This window comes from Corapipo altera, unplaced genomic scaffold (genome assembly GCF_003945725.1).
Source record: "Corapipo altera isolate COAL_440 unplaced genomic scaffold, ASM394572v1 44, whole genome shotgun sequence".
NCBI lineage: Eukaryota > Metazoa > Chordata > Aves > Passeriformes > Pipridae > Corapipo > Corapipo altera.
In genome coordinates this window covers 9,021,696-9,046,074 of record NW_020884880.1, presented here as the reverse complement: position 1 = coordinate 9,046,074, position 24,379 = coordinate 9,021,696, and the positions used below count along the sequence as shown (strand labels likewise).

The 24,379-nt window shown below is 37.2% G+C and overlaps 1 protein-coding gene across 16 annotated transcripts in view; it reads right to left on the bottom strand.

The window, feature by feature from the left end:
- Positions 1–24,379, bottom strand: part of HDAC9 (histone deacetylase 9) — a 456,848-nt gene that overhangs the window by 165,734 nt on the left and 266,735 nt on the right. For 15 of the 16 annotated variants that reach the window (XR_003526976.1, XR_003526977.1, XM_027639053.1 and 12 more), the window contains one exon: positions 17,499–17,777. Coding sequence is in view for 14 of the 16 variants with exons in the window: in XM_027639053.1 (XP_027494854.1) it covers positions 17,499–17,777 (279 nt within the window). In the remaining 2 variants the exon portion in view is untranslated. Of the gene's footprint in view, positions 1–15,169; positions 17,778–24,379 lie in introns of those variants that run through there. The other variant, XM_027639062.1, reaches the window with a different exon arrangement.

Below are 24,379 nucleotides of genomic sequence, written 5' to 3'. Positions count from 1 at the left end.
CAACATTTTGTTGTTAGATATTTAGGAGTACAATTACTTTTGAAAGGGGGGAGAAGAAAAGCATGTTGGATTATGACTGTGTATTTGGAGCATCTAAAAGCCATTGCCCTAGGAGAACATGTTAGGCACCACTCCTACACTGCTTTTGCCACCCTCTCCCATGACTGATTGCGAGAGAAAATTCTTCTTTCCTCCTTACTGCCAATTTTACATCTACTCTACTGCCCACTGGAACAGTCCTTGGAATTTCACCCAGGACCCAGAAGTTAGGAGAGACTTGGTCTTGATACTAGTGAAACTTGTAAGCAATATAAAAGTATTTCTCCACGAATTTTTTGAACATGCACAAAAATGTGTACCAAGAAGATATAATGCTATTTAATTTCTATTAAATGCAAAAATGTGGAAATAACCAAAAATAAGTTACACAGAATAGCAGCTGGAGGTCAGTATTCATGTCAGAGGTGGTCTTGTTCTATTTTTTTTTCCTTTTTTCCTTTACCTACAAGCCAAACACCACTAAGCCAGAAACCACCAACCAGTACAGTCTCTCAGTAACAAGATATTAATAGCCCATGGAAAAATCAACATATAATTTTATATTATAGTACTTACTGCAGTGCTGTATTTTTTTTAGTTCTGACCTAACTGTAACACGAGAAAAGGCAGTGGAGTGACATGCAAAAATGAGTGCTCATTTTGATTTGTAATATATTCAAAATATTGTTGAAATTTTTTCATATGATATGTTTTTAAGTAACCCTCACTTCAGTCTTTTATTACAGAAGCTGGGAATTTTACATACAAATTTTACTGTTGTTCCTTTTTGTTTAAATAAATCCATCAACCTTTAATCACAGAGAAGCACATAATAATCCCCAGAGTCTATAAAGTACCTTTGAGATTGCGATGCATCTCCTACCTTCTGAGGAGGCTGTCTATGGGCTTGCTGTCCCCACCATTAGTTATACAGGCTCCTCTCATACATGAACTCTTTTGTTATTGTTTTTGGACCTCTGAGGAAATCACCCACATACTTACAGGCAAGTAGGCATCTTCAAAATAGGGGCATTTTGGTGGTTTTACTTAAAATGACTTCACAGAGGTTCCTGTATGTTGAGATAGTCAGTGACCTGAACTGAGTTGAAGCACTTCTCCTTCTTCATATCTATGCATTATTGTTCCCTGCCACATCTTTTACCTTTGTACCTTTTTATACACATTACCTTTGGCAAGAAAATTTGGAATTGCTTATTGCCGTAACTCCTAATTCCTTTTATATCTCCTAGTCTTCATACATGGGCCACACATTTTTGTTTGTTTGTTTAAATCAATCTCTCATTGTCAAAAATGCCAGATCCAGCAACAACAGGAGAAATTTCTGGTTAACTTTTGAAGACCTTTATCTGCATTTGACTAGCTTAGTCTCCTTGTAGAGGTATGCAAACAGTTTAGCAAACTTTCAATTAGTGTCTCTTGGCCATTGCCTCTTGGAAGGACTGACGCTGGTTCAAAAGTGCAAAGCTCTTCCCTGATTTCAGGAGTGTTAAAATAGCAGAACAAACATCAAGCAAAAGAGAAGGAATACAGACACAGCTCCTCCAAAAACTCTCCCTCTAGCAATAAAAAGAGAGCTTGAAAGGAAGAATCCACTCAGCAGGCAGGATTTAGAGGATAAGATGTTATACATATAACACCATTCTCACAGGCGAGCCAAGAGCTGCACTCAGCGTGCAAAGGTAAAGCTTTAGGTCAAAGCAGAAATGTCGGAATTTTCCAAGAATTCTGGATACTCCAAGTGATGCCATGGAGCCCGAGGTAATGTGAATGCTGACCAGGCTGAAGTGCAGACTTGCCCCTAGGACTCAGTGGGTCTTAAAGATGCTTTGCTGCTGTTTGTATTCTGATCTTAAAATAAGATTAGACACTTGGGAAAACACTGTGTTAATCTGTTCCACAGTAATTCATGCTGGTCACCAGACTGGAGCGAAGTCCTGCTGAAAAGCTTTAAAACTAGGCAACAATATTGGAAGCAGAGCCAAACCAGCAGTGTTATTTCAAAGGCTGAGGGCTCCATTCCAAAACTACTGTCTCTCCTTCTCAAGCAGCTTAGTCTTCAAAAGAGGTCCATTTAGTACTAAAAATTACCATGATTTGGGGGTCAGTAAATCTTTTTTTTTTTTTTTTTTTAAGCGATAAACCACAAAGTGCCCCATGAATTGATCTACTTCATGTTGCCATGGAGTTTGTCATCTTCTTTTTTTTTTCCACATACCCAAGTATTTCATTCTGGTCTCTCCTTGAAACTTGGAGGATTTCGGTTTCTTCCTCTCCCAAGATAGTTATCATTGGCCAGTACATCAAACAACTTTGTCTAGTGAACTCCAGCCACAGAACAAATACACCACCTACCAAACCAAAGGCGCCCTGTTCAAATCACAGTCCCTTTTGGCAGCCAGTTCCTCTCATACCATTATACCCAGAGCAAACGATAAATCTTTTGCCTTGGACACTATTCGCTACCTCAAGTGCATAAGACTAGCTATTACAACAATTTTAGTAAAATGAGTAACTGCTAGAAAGGAACTGTGCTCTAGGTGTAACACATTTCACAGAAACAGTTTCATATAGCTCCATCTTTTATTTTTCCAAATTCAAGAGCTTCCCTCTAGCAAGCTTAAAGCGATTTCTTTTTTGTATCTGCTGATTTTTTTTTTTTATTTTATGTATCTTTACTTTTTTTCTTTCTTCATAATTTGTTGGTGTTGGTTTAGGGTTTTTTGGTGGTTTTGTTTGTTTATCTGTTTGTTTGTTTGTTTTTCCTGTGTGGTCTTTGAATTCCTTGTGAGCTAAGAAACACATCTTACCATTGCAGGAAACATCACCACACATGGTTCTATGGAAGGAAGAACCTCACCATTGTTGTTTTAGTTAAAAGGTAGATTTGAAAATGCCAGACCAAATTAATATTTATTGAGAACAAAGTCTCACTTAATTGTCATAGAACTTTATTTAATCCTGAATAGTTTTGTCTTTTGATTATTTTAAAATGAATTCTTGATGATATTGAAAGTGTGGAGAAGCAATAACTCGCTAACAACTCCTCGCTATAAATTGCCTGAAGAGCTATGCAGAGAAGAGTGCCTTTTTTTTCCCCTTCCTTATTGAAAATAAAACTAACTTCTACTCCACTGGTACATACTCAGTTTAAAACATGTTTCTGAACTGCATTTCTCCATACTATATCTTAGAATTGAGAGTTTGATAAAGTTTGTAACATCGTAGATTATTCTAATCCAAATCCTAGTTTAGTACAGAAGCAAAAGTTTCAGCAAGGCATTTAAAATGATAATCCAAATGCAATGACTTTGGATTATATGGCCAGAGCTTTCACAGCAGTTGTCAAAAGGCACACAAGTGTCCTTGGCAGACATGAAGGCAGATTCACACCAAAGGCGTATTTGGCTGTTCATCCCTTCAGTCACCATTTGTGCTGCTCCAAAATGCTTGCTCCTACTCCCTCACTAATACCATGTGAGTGTGAGGGGAGGGAGGACTTTATAAAGACCTCGTTTCCAGGGCTGTGCAAAGCTGCATAGGGTTACTTTCCACTTTCTGAATTTGGTTCACATCCATTTGATTGCCTGCACACTTTGTACTTTGAGTTAGCTTTGCTGCCTTTCTAGTTACTTGGGGAAAGGTATTTTTTTTTGCTGCCATGTCAGATTCAGCTAACAAGAATTCCTTTGCTACAGGGCAAGAACGAAACATCATTAAGTTGTAATTTCTTTTCCACAAGTGTAGCAGGCATAACCAAGATGCTTTCCTCCTAAGAATCCCAGCCCTGAGAAAGGGAAGAGACTGCATTGCTTGGGCCACTGTAACTTACAGTCCTTTTGTTAGGAGAGAAGAGAGGTGACTTGAAATAACTTTTTATCTCTGTCCCTTCAAAAGCAATGCAAAAGTTCACACCGTGTGCTTTTACAATCAGACTGAGCAGGGAACTTTTCCCTGCACAGGCAGCGTATGCATCAACAGGGTGTTTTTACTTCAGCAAGCCCCAGATTTAGGTCTGAAGATAAGCTGCTTTCTTGTCTTGCCTACCTTTGTATTCTCTAGTTAACCTTCCTGGAGCTCATCCTTAGTCACAAATAGAGTGGAGAGCTTTTTCCCTTCCTAAGCAGTCTTTGCTCAAGCATATTCCCTGACAAATTTAAGGAACTGTATGAAATTGGTGAAAAAGAAGCAATTCACATAAATGCCCTGTCTAAATGAAATATAAGAGCACCAGATTTACAGAGGAAATCAAAGTCTGAAAAAGTAATTATACTTGTTTAGTTTAAATACAAGACAGCATTTTAATAAACAAGCAAAATCTCTGGATAACATCTTATTTCTCAACCTTTCTCTTATTTTATGTTTAAAATTAAATGTATTTTCTCTTCAGATTTGTAATCCCCAATAAATTAACCTGTCCAAGTAACACATGCACAGGATAAAACCGTATCTTTGATTTTGATTACATTGCTTATGTTTGCAATTTAGGTAGCCTTGATTCCATGCATTGTTGTTTCTACAGGCTAGGGCACCCTTAAAATGCTGAGAAAATCTCAGTTCTTACATGGATCTAGTTAAGTTGTTGGCTGCAAACAGATAAACACGTCTTTTTGTTGACAAATGACTTTAAACCATAATTTTACAAATATGGTGCTGTGTTTATGGTATATCATTGTTCTTTTACAGGGGCTATGGACTTACACTGTTGTAAGCTGGACGAAATTACTTGTGAATGGGAATGGTTTTATCTGTAAATACAATTTTCAAACATTCAACCGAACTACAGGAAACATTACATTAACTGAACTGTTGCATAGATACAGCAAAACTGACACTATTAAGGCCATTCAGTTTCTTGAAGTCCCACAAATCAGCAAGTGGGATTGTGTCTCATGCCAAACTTGATATAACAAATATCGCTTATTAGCAAAAATACCTTGCTTACTGATCTAATGCTAGATAGACACCATATAGGCTTCATATTACATTATTGTAAAGCTTTAATTCACGTTAGTAGCAGTTCTGTGCATTAAAACAGAAGAAATCATGCTAAAATAATGGGTTGTGATAGAATGTGAAATGTAAATGGAGCAGAGCATCCTTCCAAGGCCAAGAGGCTCACTCTCCCTGCTTGCAGGGTCCCTTCAGCAGAAGTACAAGAGTACATAGCTAATGTGATAAGAGAATAAGGATGTACCCAGCCCATTTTGCCATAGTCATGGGAGATCAGGATTATAAAAGGTGCAAAACGAAGAAGATTTTTAATACGTCAAATTTAGATTATTAAACCAAAAAGTAATTCTTACTTTTTCTTTGACTATGGGTAGTACATTGTCACACTAATAGATGACAGGTGGATTTTAAAGACAAGTTTTAGTGTGGCCACTTTAAAAATAATCTTTAAGTATATCACACAGAACACATATAGCTAGAGCACATATAGAGCAAATATGTTATAAATCACTGAAATGAATCTTAGCAAAGCAAAATGCTTGTTGACATAGACACAGATAAAAATGTATCTGAAGGTCCTTATTACTCCACTGCCATATAATCATGCTCTTGTGCATGCAATTTAGTAGCATAAACTTAACTTTGGAGGAGCTGTTTTTCAAGTATCTGGAGCTCCTGGATTTCTGGAAATCAGAGTTTTAAAAATGTGGGATTCTTTCCACACATCCTTCTGGTAAGTTCATTCTTCCTAATTCAAAAACCGCAGCAGCAGCAGCCGCTGCCTTATGGATATGCATGACAGCCCTTCTCTGTCTCTCTCCTCCTCACAGTTTGTCATTTTTGGACTTGAATAGTACAGCCTACTCTTGCCTGACTCTTCAGCATGATATTTTTCTCTACACCTAGTCTTTCCAGAATCATAGTACAGCAGCCAATATAGTATCTTTTTTTTTTTTTTGGGCAAGGGGGAGATTAGTGGGGATAGGGGACAAGGGGAATGTTGTCCACAAACTCCAGCCTGTTTTTCTTGGACTTCCTCTGGTTTAAGTAGAGCTGTCATCAATGCTTGCTAAGTTACAACACCCTAAAGACTCACACGGTGAGTTATAATGCTTGTTTTCTATAAATCATGCAAAGACACAAGCACATCGCTTGTGTACACCTTCACGTACACACCTAAACACCTATGTGTATCTACGGAAATTCATCAAACTGTATAGTGGTAAAGACAATTCCTGTATAACATTCTTTTTGAAGTTCTTTGGTCGAGAAGCATGTAAATATATGAACTGTTCTATGGAGAGATTGGAGCATGTGCCCACACCTGTTAAGCAAGTGGGAAGTAGTGTCATCTAGTGGTTAGCTCAAAGCTAAAGGGGACAGGAGCTGTAATTCAGTACATAGTAAACAACATTTTTAATTCTTGCACTGCTGTACTGTGCAACTTAGAAGAAATAATTTTTAATTATTATATCTCTTTGATTCAGCTAGAAAACAGGGGAGAAAGTAAAGCTAGTTGGAGAACCATACACTGAAATATCAGAAATATGTAAAATGTTAAGATCGACACTTTCCTTCTATGCATCCCATCCCATCAATGTTACCCTCTGATGAGGCAGACTTCTTCAGAGCATATTCATAGACCTTCTGCCCATCTTCTCTCATACAATGTAGTTCGAAAACTACTGTGGCAGGATGCTGGCACATTACCATATAACGAGGTAGATTAATTTACTGTTGAAACTTATGCTAACTGAAGTTAATATAAGTTATATTTAGCTGAAGTTGTAAGAATAGACAAGTCTTTCTATGTCTAGTAATACATGGTAAGATGGTTCTTATTCTTTCCTCTTCTGACAACATGATCTGTAGAAATTATATCCTCATATAGTCTAAAATACTCTTTAGTATCACTTCTGGATGCAGGAAGAGGTGGTCCTGAGTACTTGCTTACAAGTGAAGGAAGTGGTAATGTTAAGCACATACTTAAAGCTAAGTGTGTGATTAATTTCTCTATATATTTGGGGTTTATAACATGAATGGAATACTGTAATCTGTCTATATGCTCTTATTTTTTTGTCAAAAGACTTAAAGCTGTAATTTGCAGATATTTCTTACATAAAAATAACTGTAGTGTGTTAACATAAAAGCTAACTGCAACACTGTTGATGTGAATATTTGCAATGGAATCTTAATTAGTTTCACCCACAAGAGTTTCATCTATTAAGATGAAAGAAACTAAAATCTACTGAAATTGTTGAATGAAGGGCTAACCATATTAGAAAGAAGCAGTTATAAACAGGACTTTTCCAGCTGCCCTTGCTAATAGGCAATTCTAAAACAACAGTGATGTGTGTCTTAAGTTTCTGCTAACAAAGCTGATTTCTGACCAGAAGGCTAGAGTATTCTTTTTCATCTATTAAGCCCCACAAGTGACAGTTCTTCTTCATATCCCCAATATTTCCTTTTCAGCTAACCAGGGCCAAAATGTCATCTTTTCTTGTAAAACAAAAAATCAAAGCCAAATGGTTAAAATGCAAAGTTTTGGTTAAACAAACAGTCAGTATTTCAGTGGTTTTATCTGCAGCCTGCAGAGCAACTAAACAAAGCCAAGATATTGTCCATCTCTTTGACAGACAAAGAGCCTCAGAGGTCCAGAATGACATGCCCGGGGCTGGCACGTGATTAGAGTAATTAAATTAAATAGCAGGAAACATGTTTTCCATATGCCATTGCCTGGCCACACACAAACTGTAACAGTAAATCTTTTATATTACATTGGTTCAGGGAAATGTATAACCATTTTAAAAATGCGTGATGCCCACAAAAATAAAGGTGATATAGTAGCATATTTGCTATGCTCCCTGTCTTTGGTCATTGGTCTAAAATGCCAAACAAGTTCAGTCCTTATTTATTTATTATTAAAGATGTAGCTCAAAAGGCCCTGAGCATGTGAACATTGAGGAAATGTTACTGGATTTACACTGGAGTGTAGTGCTGATGGTCCAAATTGGGGGGGGGGGGGGAAGTCCTCCCAGTAAAGTTAAGATAAAAATCTTGGTTATCTTTCAAATTGAGACCCTAACATATTTCTGTCAGTCTTTTGCAACAGCTAGGCACTTGAAGCATGAATTAAAAAGGAATTTCGGTTTCAGTTCTGTTTTTCACAGTAATATGAACTCACATTCCTTTGTTTTCATGGCCAATTGTTAAAAAAGCCAATGTGTTTATTTATGCCGTAATACAGTCAGAAGAATTGCTAGTCAGTGGGCTCATCTGTCATCCTTGAATTTACTTGTCACTACACTATTAAGATAAACTAGAACACTTGCTAATCTATTCCGACCCATCTCTTTACAGCTGATGAGGCCAGTTCAAATCACTGGTATTTCTGTTTTGTTATGATTTTGCACAATAGGGAAAAGGCTGCAAATCAGTTTGGAAGAAGCTATTAATCAATGAGGATACTGATTCAAATGTCCAGTCCTTGAGATTTTTAGGAGATAACACACAAGAACACTTCCTATAAATGAGGAATTCTAAAGACTACAAAATGCTCTTAACATGAAGAGTATTAGGAATTCAGAGAAAACTATTACAATACATGAAAATATGTCCATCAAAAGTAAATTAAAAATGTATATTGCTGTTTTCTGATGAAGTATATACTGGATAATTTCATAAGCATTTTAGGTATTCCATCTTCACTTTATCTATCTCCTTGACTCAGAAAGCTCAGATAAGAAAAAATGGTAACTTCACTGTTTCCGATTTCAGGTCCACCATTGACTATGGTATTAAGTTTATTAACTGATTCAATTTAATGAAATCAAAGTACAAGCTTCCAGCTGGAAAAATAAATGTCATTTTCTCTTTCAAAAGTAGCGTAAAAGATGACAGAACATTGATACTCTTGGCTCAGTCTTTAGTAGTTATGGTATTTTTCAAGTTATTGAAGTGAAATTCAAGATGTAGTCAGTATGGAGAAGTAGAAACTGGGACTCTTTTTTTCTACTTCTTTGAGTGCTTTCTGTACTGACTAATCTCCATCACTTGATCAGGAAAACTTGTGTTTAACAGTGAATCTAAAATAAGTAAGGGAGAAAACAATGTCAGGACAGTGAAGACTAACAACTCATTCTGGTAGTAGGTGGCAGATCTCTTTTCTTTAAATCTTTAACTATCTGAACTCTTCTATTCCCTGAAAGGACCAGTGCACTTCAACTTAAATTATTTAGCCTGAACTTTCTATACAATGGGTTAAAACAATTAGTTGAAAGGTAAAGAAGTTAATCCCTTACTACCATCTTGTCTTCTGAGAACAAGAACAACGGAGAAAGTACTTTGCAGCAGGTAGAAACCTGGAGCCTCTTGCTGAGGTAGTGTTGTCATCCTCAGGACAGGACACCGAGTTCCCCTCCAAACCAAGGAGGGCTTTCAAGGCTAAACCACAAGGTGTCTGTAAGATGTTTCACTACTGCTGCTTCACCTCCTCTGCCTCCTCTCAGCATTTCCCACCATGCCATTCCACAATAGTGCCAGAGCGAGGAGGACACCCCTCTGTCTATATCCCTTCCTTCCTGACTGGCCTTGGCCTCCAGCCACTGAGCCTTCCCTGGGCCAAGCATAGGTGTGAAGTAGTGGTAACTAAAGACTTATGGCCCTTCCCAGGAGGATCTCTTACACTTTCTGATTGTCAGAAATGGGACAAATGTGGAGAACTTGGCAGAGGGGCTGGTACACCAGGGGACACTTGCATGGATAGTCATGAGAGGGAGAAGGGGCTGAGGAGGCTTATGGTTAGGAATTATTCACTGAAGGGTGAAAACACTATGGTAGCTTTGGGTGTAATTGTTCTGATTTTGGAAAGTATGCTCTTTGAAAGAAGCCTTCACCTTCTTTCCAGGGACACAAGCTTCATGCTGTGAGGAGCCTCCACCCCTGGGAACCACCACAGCTGCTTCAGTGGCATAAAGGAGGTATGGCCAATAGAGAGAACTTGGAATCATTGCTTTGCTCTTATAATGCTGCCCTGTACTTAGACCTATAAAAACATGTGAAATTCCATCCAGTGTCTTCTGCCAATGTTAAAGAAAGTAATTCAGTTTTGCCTTTGGTGATGCCCTTGGTGAACTAATTGGATCAAGGGGCTTAGACAGTTTTGGTTTTCATGTTGAAAGAAAGGATTACTCCCTCTTTTATGGGAGGGTCCAAGCTACTAAAATAGTGACATAAAAATGATACCTTTCTTGAAAGCAGTTGATGGACTTGGGAAATGGGCAGTCTGCCTAGTTAGTGCATTATCCATCAACACAGGTAAGTAACAATCCCCATGCTAATTCTCAGTCTCTTGCTGCGGGAGTATTTCTTGCTTCTGTTCCTTTTTTCCTGCTGGTCCTGTGCTGCCTGTGTTTGTATTCACAGAGCCTGCCTGGGAATGGATGGAGGTTGTTATGAAAAAAATTGCTCAGGTAGCACAAAGGGTATTGCTGTGTGTATTTTAGCATCCTTAGACAGACCCAATTACCTACAGAAATGTCCAGATCAGTGCTATGGATGACAGGTGTCCCTGGACTGAGCCTGTGGTGATAGCACCTGTATTCAGCACTTCCATTTTTTTTTTATCTGTCGGAAACAGTAAAAGAGAAGCTTTGAATTGCTCTCTATAAAGTCAGTAGCTTCAGAAAACTGAAATCCATGCAGAAACATAGGGGAAACTATGAACAAATTTTAGGTAAATGGTGAAAACCCAAGAAGTTCTAGAAAGAAAGGAAGATGACAAGGGATGCACTTGTTGGGCTTGGGTGCCTTTGATACGTTAAGGCAAGGTGTCAAAATGGATGAAAATGGCTGAGAAATGAGGGAAACCAGATCACCACCTGTCCCTATGTGCAGTGAGGTAGCTGAGTGATGGAGTCATGCTCTCTGATATGTACTAACTCTTCGACTTTTATTTTTAGTGGAGGAAGATCTAGGAGAGCAAGCCTTAGAAGCAGTTGGTATCAGTAGCTATCCTTCTGCACACAGTAGGAGAGCATTTCCCAACAGCACTTCTGCCCCGTGCTCTTTCTAGGTCTGTTCAATAACAGAGATCTGCTTTAAAAATGTGCAGGCTGCTACCTGAAAACTATCACCCCCCCCATATTGATGGGAGCAAAAGGAAAAAACTAAGGAAGGAGTGTGAGACTGAATCCTCCATGCTGTTTTACAGAGAACCTGAGCAAAGCCTTCTTAAGCCCTTGACATCGCAGCTTTGCTCCAATCTCATAGCTGTAATTTTCACAAGACCCTTTGCTGAGGAAATAGGCAGTATGAACAGAAAAACCTCCTTGGTCTCCTGGGGATCCAAGGGTCACAGGCCAGAACATGAGAGGAGACATTATGCACTGCTTTCTGCCTTAGAGCACCTATGTCTCAAAGGCATTCAGGCTGAGCTACTCTTCCAAGACATTAAACAACAGAGTTTTATGAAGACTTAGCCAGCAGTAAACTGAGGCGTGCATTAATTCACTCTTTTATTTTAAAGGAAGGTAGAAATTGAAAACTCTTATGTTTGCACATACATGTGGCTGACAGGGAAAAAGACATTCAGAGTTCAGAATAGAATTCTTCCCAAATGAAGCATTTAAAGAAGCAGCTTTCCAAGAACACATAATCCTCTTCAATGACAATATTAATAGAAATCCATGCTGTCTGATACAGCAAATGATGAATTGCCCAAAGGTATGAAAGTAGCATCTCTGACTGTCAAAATGTACAGTGATAATTATTGGGATCTGGACTTATAAGCTTTTGATTCATGCTATTTATGTACTCCTGATAAAGGACTTGAGTCCAGTGTTGCCCCAGAGGTCTCTCAAAAGGCTGCTTTCTGTGGCAAAAGGGAGCAGTAACAAAAGTATCAAGGTGTTACATTGTAAGTATCTGATGCAGGAAAAGAAGTATAAAATATCTTGGATCAAAAAATAAAAGCAGTGCCAACATTATTCCATGCAGGTACCAATCAAATGAAATAATTATTTTATACTGTAATGCCACATGGTCAGTCAGACAAATCAGTTCTTGAATTAATTTTGTGATAAAATAAGTCTTATTGCCTTCTGTAATAGAAATTTTATAATAGGAGACACACAAAATAATGATCCCCTTGGCAATTATTAATATACTAAATCTGATACTTCCTAAAAAAATGGATCATTTTCAAATCCAACTGGGAAAAAATAATTACTTGTAATTATTGTCGTTATTATGCACTTTCACATAGAATTGGCATTAAAAAAAGAGAACTGTTCTTTCTGTAACATAGTTTTTAGAGACCACAGTTGGAACCTCGATAGAGATGGACAGGCCCTTAAGACTAAAGATGAGAGCAAGCAGGGTAAGTATTCAGAGGGGAATTCTTTGCGTGTAGATGAACGAAAAGTTTTCACAAAACAAATCCAGCTACACAGCCCTCCACCCCCTTGCTCCATCCACACTAGCTGATTACATAGATTTATGGGTTTGATCTGAAATTTTTCAGATACTGCTTAATAAAATAAGACACTGCATTAGTTGCAGTAGTAAGGATTGCCCAGTTTAGGGCATGCCACCTGCAGTGTACAGAGGGATACTTTTAATATCATATCCTCCAAACAATCTCCTTGCTATTTCGGGGCTATGTACTGTTAAGAGTCAATGCAATTACTTCAAGACAACTATGGAAAATAAAGTAAAACAAGTGCAACAAAGACTCCACAGCCACATTTAAAACATCTCAATCAGCTAATTAAAGCACTGGATCACTTACAAGTAAGTATCTGGTCTGTCAAAACAACTCTAGTGACGAAGGCCCCTGAGTAGCCATCACAGTGAATTCCTGAATGATTTCAAGTTATTAAGCTAGTACCCTTTTAACTGTCAGCTACTGCTGAAGTAACTCTTGCGGGGCTCCAACAGATGTGCAGGCCCACAAGTAGCCAGGGAACTTATACTGTATGGGCTAGATGAGTTATGGGTGCAGAATCAAAGGAAGTAGAAGGATTATGACACTTGAGCTCAGCAAATGGGGATCAGAAACTGGGACAGATTCTAAAAGATGCGCCTTCCCAGTCCTGTCTGTGTGGGGAAGTGAGTAACCATGGCTGAGAAACCTAGCTTTTCTGCTGGCTGTGCAGTTTGAAATACTTGTATTTTTTGTTTTTAAATCTTATTCCAAATTAGGCTGAATTAGAAGAGAAAAAAAATACAAAACACAGTGTCTCCTAAATAGAGTGGTAAAATCTGGTCCAGAGAAGATAATTTCATCCAGGATGTTCTTCTTTTTGCCTGACCAGCAATTCAGCACATGGTGTTCTAATCTATGTTCTTCCACTGAGAAATGAGGTACAGAAGCTCTGTTACCACCCAGATGATGGGAACAGTATAAGGAAATCAGAAACTAAACATATAAATGAAAATCAAACAAACATTACTTAAGTGGATAAGGAGTACATGCTGCTAGTGGGACAGAATACAGTAAAGAAATTATCTTGGCTTAGCTAATTTTGGCTGCAAAATGTGAAGTGTTCATAAGGGGGAGAAATTTTTAGATTGCTACTTGGGACTAACGGTTACAGATTTCTACCTCAGAATGCCAGTGAAGATAAAAACAGGGTATAGTTTGCTTAAGTAACGTGGAGTAAATCTCAGCAATCCCGATGATAATGAAGATGAAATGAAGATAGTGCACAAATAAATGGTGATAGTGTCTGAAGTGCTCTTGCTTTGCTGAGACATTCAGCTTTTAATCCTATTTTGTTAATGCCAGAAGATGAAAAAAGAACTATATAATGTTATAGTACCTACTTTCCAGTAATGTGGGTCTGGGTGGGTATGTAAATATTATGAAGCATTTTCCCTCATTTAGGAGCAATTACTTCTAAATTGGCAGCTATACTGGCTTTATTTTTTTTGAACAATGGGACAGAATAAACATATACTGTTAAAAAAAAAAAGAGATGCACATCATTCTTTGAAAAAGATAAGGCTTGTAAATTGTATTAACTTATTATTTTCTTCATTATGGGGGCTTTGATGCATGATAAACAAATAATTTAGGAAAAAATCTAGGTGTAACCTCTAACACAGGAATGTTGTAAGTTGAAAATATTTATGGCTTTTAATTTCAACATGAGTATTTAAAAAAATGGAATCTCAATAAAATCCCATTGAAAGCATGATTTACTTATAGACATAGGATTCCAAATCATTATAAACAAAAGAGCAAGCAGTATAATGTTATGCTGTTTATACTTGTTTTAAGCTTTCCTAAGCTAAAACTTGACATTTTATGTTTTTGTGGGTGTATTACTGACGAAACATTACTTTGCAGTGAGTATAATTGAATTTGATTTACAGACCTATTTATTCTTAAATACTTACGTTGTTGAAAGCATTTTATTTTAGTTAAAATTATACCAGAATCAAAGTTGCTTAGAGCCAAATGATCAGTTAAAAAAGCTAGAATGCAACAATTTTCCAAAGTCTTTTGGTAGTAGTAATTCATATACTGTAGCAACAGGGATTGCTAGACAGTATGAGCTGTTTCTCTCTGTAGATCCTAAGCAAAGTTCAGGAAATGTCACAAAGCATTTAACATATTCATGGAAGTTCTCTACAGCAGGACTTCACTTTCTTATGCTTTAAAGTCTGCCAAGTTCCTGGGTACTCTCTTCCCCAACATATTTACAGGTGGACTCTTGCTTTGCAAAGGTCTTGATGACTATCAAAGAGGTCAATACAAGCACATTTTCAGATCAGGGGTCTAGGCAGGTTTTAGAAATATCATGGAAATTATTTCAGTTTGTTTGAATTTTGGATAATTAGAAGCCAAGGCACTGGGATTCACTTTTACCTTTCCTATATGGTACAACATATGATCACATGTTCAAGACAGATGTCATGATGGGAAAATGAGCATGCATTGATACTATTCCACATTCAGTAAAACTTATAATGGCTGATGTAGGATAGAACAAGAGACTAAAAAATAAAGACTTTGTGTAATTATTGTAAGAATACTATAATAAAAACCTTGTTCCAGGAAGTTTAAATTGTTTCAACAATGTGTAGCAAACATATTTTGTTATACAAAGCAAAAACACAACTAAGTTATCGAATTTACACAAAGTCAGATATCTGAAAGGGGATCTTTTAAAAAAAAACTTTATTTGAGAAAGGAAGAGACTTATATCAGAAGGCAAAAAAAAGGGAACATACAAACAGAATATATTTACAACACAAAACAAGAAATCACCTCTAAGGGTGTAAATTATAATAAATACAGTAGATTTAAAATGTAAGAGACAATAATCAATTAGAAATATGGTTGTTTAAACCCAGTTTTCCTTTTCACTGGTTCCAGGTAGTTTCTCTTATTTTAATTTTATCCAAATTTGAAAGAATCTGAAATTAAAGTCCACTAATGTATTGGGCTTTCTCATCTGAATGACATTATAAAAATATCTTTTGTCTTTTGTGAATACATGTCTTTGAAGTGATATTGTACAAAATTCTTCTCAATTGCAAGTTTCTCCCCAAATGTATTTTAAAGATGCACTATCCCTTTTAGATAAGGCTGAAGTTAGATTTCAAAGAAAATTAAAAATACACAGAATGGGAAACACATATAATTTTATTCTACATCCTTCACTTTTTGAATGTGAATGTGATTTTTTTCATCCAAGATAGAGAAAGATTTCTGTTCAAATATGAAGCACACATAAAAATCACCTGTGTTTTCCCAATTAATAAATCTTTTCTATTTATTGAGGCCTTTCATGTTAACAGCAACTATTTAGTCATTTGTTTGGAGACCTTCTAGGAAAAAGGATAATGTATCTTTTTAGAAGCTGCAACATTTTAGAAGAGATTTAATCATATTAGAGCATAATGTAAATAACACATGCTAATAACATATTTTAGAACAATTTCTACATTTGGCAAAACAGCTATCTCTTTTGAAACAGGATACTGCACCTTAAAATACCTCAGCTTTAGAAATATAAATATTTTTAATAGAAAAAAAACCTGACAAGGAGTCCAGGTCAGTTTGGGATTATCCATATTAAAGGGGATCTTAATACAATGAATCTTTAACTAGCTTAACAAAAGTAAACCTATAAAACAAGGTAAACATATCAAAAGGGAATATGAAGGAAATGTTTCACTGGAAAGCTTCCTTAACAATTTCCCTACTCGCTTTGTTATTTTCTTTGACAATAAATCAATTCATAGAGTGCCTTTAAAAACAGAGGGAGCGCTGCCCCGTCCCCCCATCTCCCCCCAGCCCGCATTCCTCAGCACATGAATCACTTGGGCTTCCTGTTTCCATAAGGCATTTCCTGCCCCCCCTCCCAAAATCACTTTTCTGCAGGAGAACAGCAGGGACCTGACAAAGCATTGACTTAAATAAACAGGGCCTTGCACAGCACCCAGCCTTGCTCTGCCTGATGGTACAAGGATGGAAAGGGACGCCAGCTCGAGGGCTGCACACACGCACTGCGCCTCTCAACTCTGGGGAAAAGCTCCCAGAGAAGCTGAATGTGCCCTTTGTCAAGGTGGCATTTTATGCACAGTTGTTATTTTAGGATTTGTCCATGAGACCCTGGTAGGAAAGATTATGCAATATTTTATGATTAGTCTTCATTTTAAAATAAATAAACAAGTGATTGGATATCAGATGATAACGATAACATATCTGTACTTTTCGTGCAATGTCCTAATAACTGACTGGAGCCTAATGCTGCATTTTGCTTCTCACCAGTACTTTCATCTGCTGCATTTAAGGATGTCTCTGAGGACATTATCATCAAATAAGACAGAATGAAAAATTAACCAAGCAGTGCAAAAAAAGAAAACAATGCAATTTTAAAACAGTGCCTCGCTTTGCCTCTTTATATCCACCTTGCACTTTTCTCTAAATTAACTTTATACATCAGCCTGGGACCACTGATATAGCAGTCAGTACCTGTCTACTGGGGAAAAAAATACCCTAATGTTAACAGTGTTCAAGACTACGGTATGATACAATATATACAGACAGCTGAAAGCAAAAGTCAGAGGATTCAAAATCAGAGCAGAAGAACGTTTCATCAATCAGGTCTGGAAACTAGTTCCAGCAATTGCTGATCTCAACAGGCTAAGTGATACAAGATCTCTTTCACTAAAACTAAGCGATGTAAGGTAATTCTGGGTTAATACAAAGTCTATCAGCTATTACGCAGATATATGCAGAATAATTGACTGCAACAGGTAGTTTCTCAATTAGTGGCCATAAGGATGAACTTCACTATGTTTTCAAGTGTACATACAACACTTCTGCACTTGTTAAACTCTTTGAACAGCAAATCAGGATTTGCTAGGTCAGTGAATCAAAACACAATTGCTTATCAAAGCCTAAAAAATGCATGTGATGTTCAGATAATAACCTTAATTACAAATCCTGGAGCTAAATCTTTGCCTATTACCTGTTGCATAAAAGCAGCTTGCTCCCCAGATTCCATTTGCTGGGTTTGAACATCCTCATCACTGTCCAGTGGCTCCTCTTTGACTTTCACAGCCCCCACCTGCTGTCCTATTCTGTCATCCACACCAGCACTGCTGCTCTCAGCCCTAATGCTGGCACCGCTGGCACCGCTGGCGGGAGCTCGCTCTTCCTGCATGGAGTGATCACCGTGAAGCTCTTCTTCAGCTTCCTCCAGCTGACTGCCAGGCTGCTTGAGCTGCTCAATGGACTTAGAGAGCATCTGGAAAGAGAAGAGGGAAACAGTTACTGACTCCTTTCACTTTTGCCAAACACCAAAAAGTACTAGATTTGCAGGGACAAAATTAAAGCTTCTGCAGCAAACCCATGTAGCTATGCACTGCCAAAGTATTGATGTATAGGGAAAAAAGAACAAAAGTCCCTAAGCAAAAGGTCACTTCTTATTCTGCAGTAGAAAATACCATGTATATGAAGTGCTATATAATAATAATAAACTAAAAATAAGGCAGAATAATGAAAACATCTGTTAGACTGTTACAGCTGGTAATCAAGAAAAATTTCTCTCCCTTCATACTCTTCAAACATGAATTCAGAAATACAATCTTACAGTTAATTTTCCACAACATAAAATAAAAAAGGAACAATAAGGTATAAGAAAATGTAATCTGGTTCATGTTTTGTTATAAGCAAATTAGGGAATGTTCACACAAACTTCTCAATCAATTAAAGCTTGAAGTCACTGAAAGCCAACAAAGGAGCAGTGACAAAGAGCTGGCGTCAGTCCCCCATGGCGTGGCACAGATACTACTATCCATGACTGGAAAGATCACAGATTTTGTGGTGCATGGTACAGGTATCGCAGTTTCAGCAATAATGATATAACACAGCTACCCCAAAATACTGGTGTTACACCATTAACTGCTATGCTAAAGCTCTGCTGAAGTGCCAGAGGCCTGAGCGTTGCAATCACATGCAGTTTACATTTTGCTATTTAAGATAAAGCCAATGAATTGCAAACTAGTCCAAAATTCCCACTTTATTGAAAGAGGTACAAATCAGACAGGTAAGAATTTCCAAGGGGTTGAGTAATTATCATTTATTCAACTGTCCCCCTTGATTTCAAGCAAATACTGCTCATCATCATCGAAGTCAAATATCCCGAGGGGAAAAATATACCTTTTACCATTACTCTTACATACTTTCCTCTTCCCATCCTACATACTTTCCTCTTCCCATCTGCCTCCCTCCCAAAACACCAAGTCTTTAAAACTGAGTTTTAGCTAGTGTCATATACTGAGTTACTGGATGGCTTCACTATACCTACTTTGTCACAAACCATAGATCATCCAGTTTCATTCAGCTTGCTAATGCATACAGAAAAATGCCACCCCTGGTGCAGGGCAGGCATGTAAACTATGTCATGTAAACTATGATCAAGATGCTACAGCTGGTTTTAGGAACTCCCACAAAATCCACAAGTAGAGCTGAAAGATCAGTTTATGCAGTCCCAGTTGATGCTCTGATGCATACGCTACATCAGTGGAGAAACAAATTTCACAGTGGAAGCCTATCTGACTTCTGTCACAGCAAACCTTCATTTTTGGGGTGTAATGGGAGTTTAATGGTTTACTAAAAAGAAACAAACAAAAAATCCTTTTTCATTACTGTAGTAACTGGCAAATCACTATATGTGTATCCTGCATACTGCAGGTGGCATGCTCTAAACTGGGCAATCCTCACTACTGCAACTAATGCAGTGTCTCCTTTTATTAAGCAGCATCCAAAAAATGTCTCAGATCAAATACATAAATCTTTTCTAGTTGACTCTCAGGGGATGACGCTGACCAAAAAGGCACTAAAACTAACTACATGCAATCAGCTCAGGTACACTCCTCTCTGTCAGTTATTATATAAGTTATTATTATTTATTAGTTAAACATCCTCAAACAAGAAGAGAAAGACAAGTAAGGCTGTGTGGTTGGCTACTAGTGAGCAAATACAAGCTGAAACATCTGTGTGACATATAATCATATACAGCTACAAGAGTAACTGAGGCTGATCCATCTGTAAACCATTCCATGTGCCAGTTACTTGACACCAGGTGGGTTATTCTGGAGGGGAAGCCAAGAGAAAATGAGTGCATGTCCACAGCAAAGTTAAGGCACATATTTAGCTCATTACTGCTCTCCTTTCTTTTCTGCTTTTTCACTTTTATGTCAGGCTTTTTTTTATTCACACTGCTGTATGGGCACAGATCTGCTGCTGAGCTTTCTGAGGCAACTCATGATGGGCTGCAGTATAGAATGAATACACAGATCACCTTCAGACACTTTCTGCATGCAGTCAGTGGAGTGAACAAGCATACATAAGGGGGCTGCAGAGACTCAGAGTGGTATTTGTGTGCATTTCAGTTTCCACTGTTCCTGTTCTGGAGCCTCTTCCCATTCCATGGAAGTCAGCAGGTGATTTGCTCCAGACTTCAGCCACAGGAGGAGATAAGCAAATTAAATTTTCTAAAAATCTGTGAAATGTGTTTTTTAAAGACAGCTTGGCCTCAATACTTATTCCAGTACTATATTAGCAGCATTACCACGAGACTGTTCAGTTCTCCTAAGCCATAAACATCTTATTTTATATTATATCTCCTGGTAGTACCATGGAAAATTACGTATCTGGAGACAGATGAAGATAGTAGTTTAGAGTCAGTAATTCTATCTTTTCTCTCTATCTGAACATGGATTACACAGCAGAAAATGAGTTCTGAGTGACACACTGCTCAGGTCCTTTCACTGTGCAGCTGGACACTTCTGCTTACACTTAATGTTTAAATTTTTCACTTGAAATCCTCACTTTCCATTTTTTTTCTGAATTTATCAGTAGGTACATGCAGGACTTTCTCCTCATTTTAATGCATATTTTTTATTTTGAAAAAGTGATTGTTTAATCTGAGTTTTAGTAAAACTGCATTTAAAAATAATAACAAAACTATAATTTATTTCACTAAGAAATTAAGAGTTGTACATACTGGTTATCTTTCACCAGTATACTTTACTGTTACCACTATTCCAACTAAAGCAGTCACTAGAAAAATGGCTTCATGCTAATGTAACTTTTTTTTTTTTTCTTTTATTTTCAGGAAATTAAACTGTAAGGGATACGCATGAGCCAAAGTAAATAGTGGCAGGAGAAGAGGAAGCATTTACAGACATCAACTCCACTGTATAACTGCAAGAGTCCAACCAAAAAAAAGTCATCAAACATAATCTAACCTGCTTGCTTGTATAGAAAAATGGAAGACTAAGTGTAAATAATCTGGACACTTCAGCAAACCATTTTATAGGTCCTTCAGCTGCAGCCCCTGCCTTTGTTTCTCCTTTGAAATTATAAGCTCTTGTAAAATGCATGATTTTAAATAAAATGTCTTTACAAAGAGACAAAACATGAAATTCTGCAACAGCCACCCCATAATTTCCATCCTTAGTTAACTGTTCATTTGAAATACATGGCAGTTGTTTCTAAGAACTCATGTATATACTTCCTGAACACACTTTTTCCCCTTCTTTCCTATGATAATCAGACTGCTTTGATCAGCTATATCTGTTGTTAACTGTACTGAAAATAACTTGGCACCTGCTTACTGTTGTCTCTGTTACTCACGTAGTACAACATTTCTAAGGGATATATTTGTCTTTCAAAATCATTCTTCTGCATTATGGCTTAAACATAAGTTCTTAAGAAAGGAGAAAATGCTCTGGGTATTTTTCAGTTCCAAACACAGCCAACTGTTGCTTTAGTTTTGTCCAAATAAACCCCTGCTGTAAGCAGTATTTGGAAGAACACCTCTCACCTTCAGAGGATGCTAGTCAGATGTGTAAGCTGCAAAGCCAAAACCTTAGTATAATATGTTTAATGAAACTAGATTAATTTACTACCATTGAACCTGATCCAGTCTGCCACATTTCATTAAATATCATTCAGAGAAATGAATGATTAATCTGGGATTAACTGTATCTTTTCAGTATTTCTATAAATAATCTTCCTATTTTTTCCATCAATAAATCAATATAAATTTCTGTATTATTTTTTATTTTTATTAAGAGAGATTGGTCAACTATGAACATTATCTAAAGCACTAATGAATTTTCACTTCCTATATATTTTTTACCTCACAGTCTTGTCCAGCTATTGTTTCCCTATCCAAAGATGTTTTGAACCAATTGACATCCTGGAATGAAAACTGAAATTCAGGTATTTCTTATCTAAGCTTTAGCATTATCCATACAGCTCCCACACTTTAGTGCACACTATCAACTTCCCCATTATTTTAACATTTACTTTACCATACTGAGAATTTTACCACTGAAAAAAAAAATTGTCAAAATGCTATGAATACACTATTTAAGAACACAAATAGAGTTCCAACACTGATCAAATAAAATCTTGGTTCCAGTGAAGACCATGCTAGTTTAGCTTCAGCAGAGGCAGGCCTTATTCATCATACATGACAAAAATAACTTTTAAAGACCAAGGGCTTTTATTTATGTACTCTTCACATAATGATTTCTGAGATTTTCTTGGACACAGACTTCTGCTAGGGGCTTTGCACTTATATTAGTTATATCAAAATCCCCTTTTCTAGATACAGATATACACAAATGATGTCATGATTTTAAATTTTTTTATGGTAGTAATAGTCTTCTGGTACCCAACTGCACTACTTTTAATAGGGAGTTTTGGACTTTGAACTCCCTTTATTGAGCAGAATGAAGATTTGCAATGGTGATCAAAGGGTGTTAAGGAAACAAGCTGTCATTTGGACAGAATTATATTAAAGCTGACAATGGCAAAGCTGATCTTCCCTAGGACAAGCTGAGTTCAGGTTACTTCACATTCATTACTAATTCTGGGACAAGGGTTTTTACCTACTTTTGGATGGGATGTCAAAATTTGCAGAATGTTTTCAGAAGGTCAGTGTACTAGATCCCACAGGTATACATGCCAGACTTCAGTGGAGATGTATACCGTTTCCCACATCAAAAGCCTGGCATCTGACAGCTGACCAGAAAAAATCCATAGGGGAGCTTCTCTTTGTTATGAAGGACAGAGGTACACCTTTTGGCAATGATTTGTTTCGTTTCAGAATGGAAATGATCCAAGGAAATCCTCTACCTCAGACCTATGTTAGATTTTGCTTGTTATCACCCTCACATCAGCACTGGCTTGCTGCTGAAGTATATTTTTTCCTCAAAAAAATAAATGGTTTTTTTAAATACAAGAACAATAGGGCAGGGAAAAACTGGTTCTCTTCCTCTTTTTGTTGTTACAGCAAGAATCGCCTACAGGTCAGTCAAAAAGATCTGACCAAAACCAGTTTTCAGGCAGTGCTGATACATGCCACACGATCTTAGCTCAGGGCAAATATTCAAAGGAAAAAAAATGGAAACAAATAGAAAAGAAAAAAGATTATATTAATTTGTTCTAAGCTCTTGATCAACTGGTATTTCACAGTCTTGTCACCTTAAAATGGTTCTGGTCTTTATCACCCAAACTTTTAAGAGAATGTTTGAGTATTCCTTATTAAATAAACCCTCTGCATTTTCCATGACTGAAAAGAAGGAAATTATATCTTTTTGCAGATTTCATTATACAGCCTATGAACAGGAGAGTAAGGGACAGAACAATAGAAAATAACAAGTTCATGTGTTCACTTGATACATGCCCAGTCCTGACCTAAGAAATGAGAAGATATTGGTTGTTTTCCTACCTGATCTAGAATATCTACTGTTTAATGTTTCAAATAACTATAACTCTGCTTTGCAGAGTTTGATTGTAGAGCCATACAAATTATGTAATGAACAAATAACTTCAACTGTGAATAGAGTCAAGTTTTAAGACTGAAGAAAGTATGTTCCACCATGCTAGCAGAGTACAAAAGCCTTATGTAGGCACAGGTGTTCAATCTGAATTTTTAGGTAGAGGATTAAAGAATATAGCTTTAATTTCAGTACATAAAAGTTACTTCACCATTTGATTTTTTTTCACTCTCTTGTCTGCGGGCTACCCTCAAAATTCCAGTTTTTAAAAAACAGGTTCCGTAAGGACATAAGAAAGCCCCGTGGCCTTCTGTGTCCTTGTAGAGGACATACATGGTTAGAGCGCTGACATTTTTCAGTACTATTCACAAAAATGATTCTTCAGAGAATGGAGAAGAACCTAGATGCTGCAAACTGTAAAGTCTGATAAACCACACACATCCTCAGATAACTCACTGCTTCTATGGCTGCCATGTGATCTCATTCCTTCTGAGATATTTGCTGCTCTGATGAGTTACTGTGCTCCTGAAGAAGGCTGACTGCTCTGGGAGTAGGGGTAAAGGAGACTGAGAAGTTATTGGGGCATAAGCAGGTTACAGAGGTTCAAGGTAGAGAAAGGCCCTAAGATAAACTAAGTTTCTACTATCTGCATACATGTATAGCCAATACTGTACAGAATAAAAGCTAGGTTCACCAGGTTTTAAAAGAAGGAATTTTATTTTGCCTCTTCATCACAAAGAACCATGTGAGAATGAAAGTGTATTTCAAGTATGAGAGGAAATTATTCTCATTACTGTGTATTTTCATTGTAGTTTAACTCAGCAAAAAAAATGTTACTGAAACAAGCATTATCCCAAACAACTCCAGCCTTTTTACCCCCTTATTTAGTCTACTCTTGTGAGGTTCAATGCATTCCTTGTCCTATGTGACTAGAAATATATGTTTATGTGCCTCAAGTTTAATTTTCACATTGGGGACAAATGTACATATATGTCACAGCACATATCCCAAATACTATGGTGGAATTTATAACAATAAGCATATTATCTAA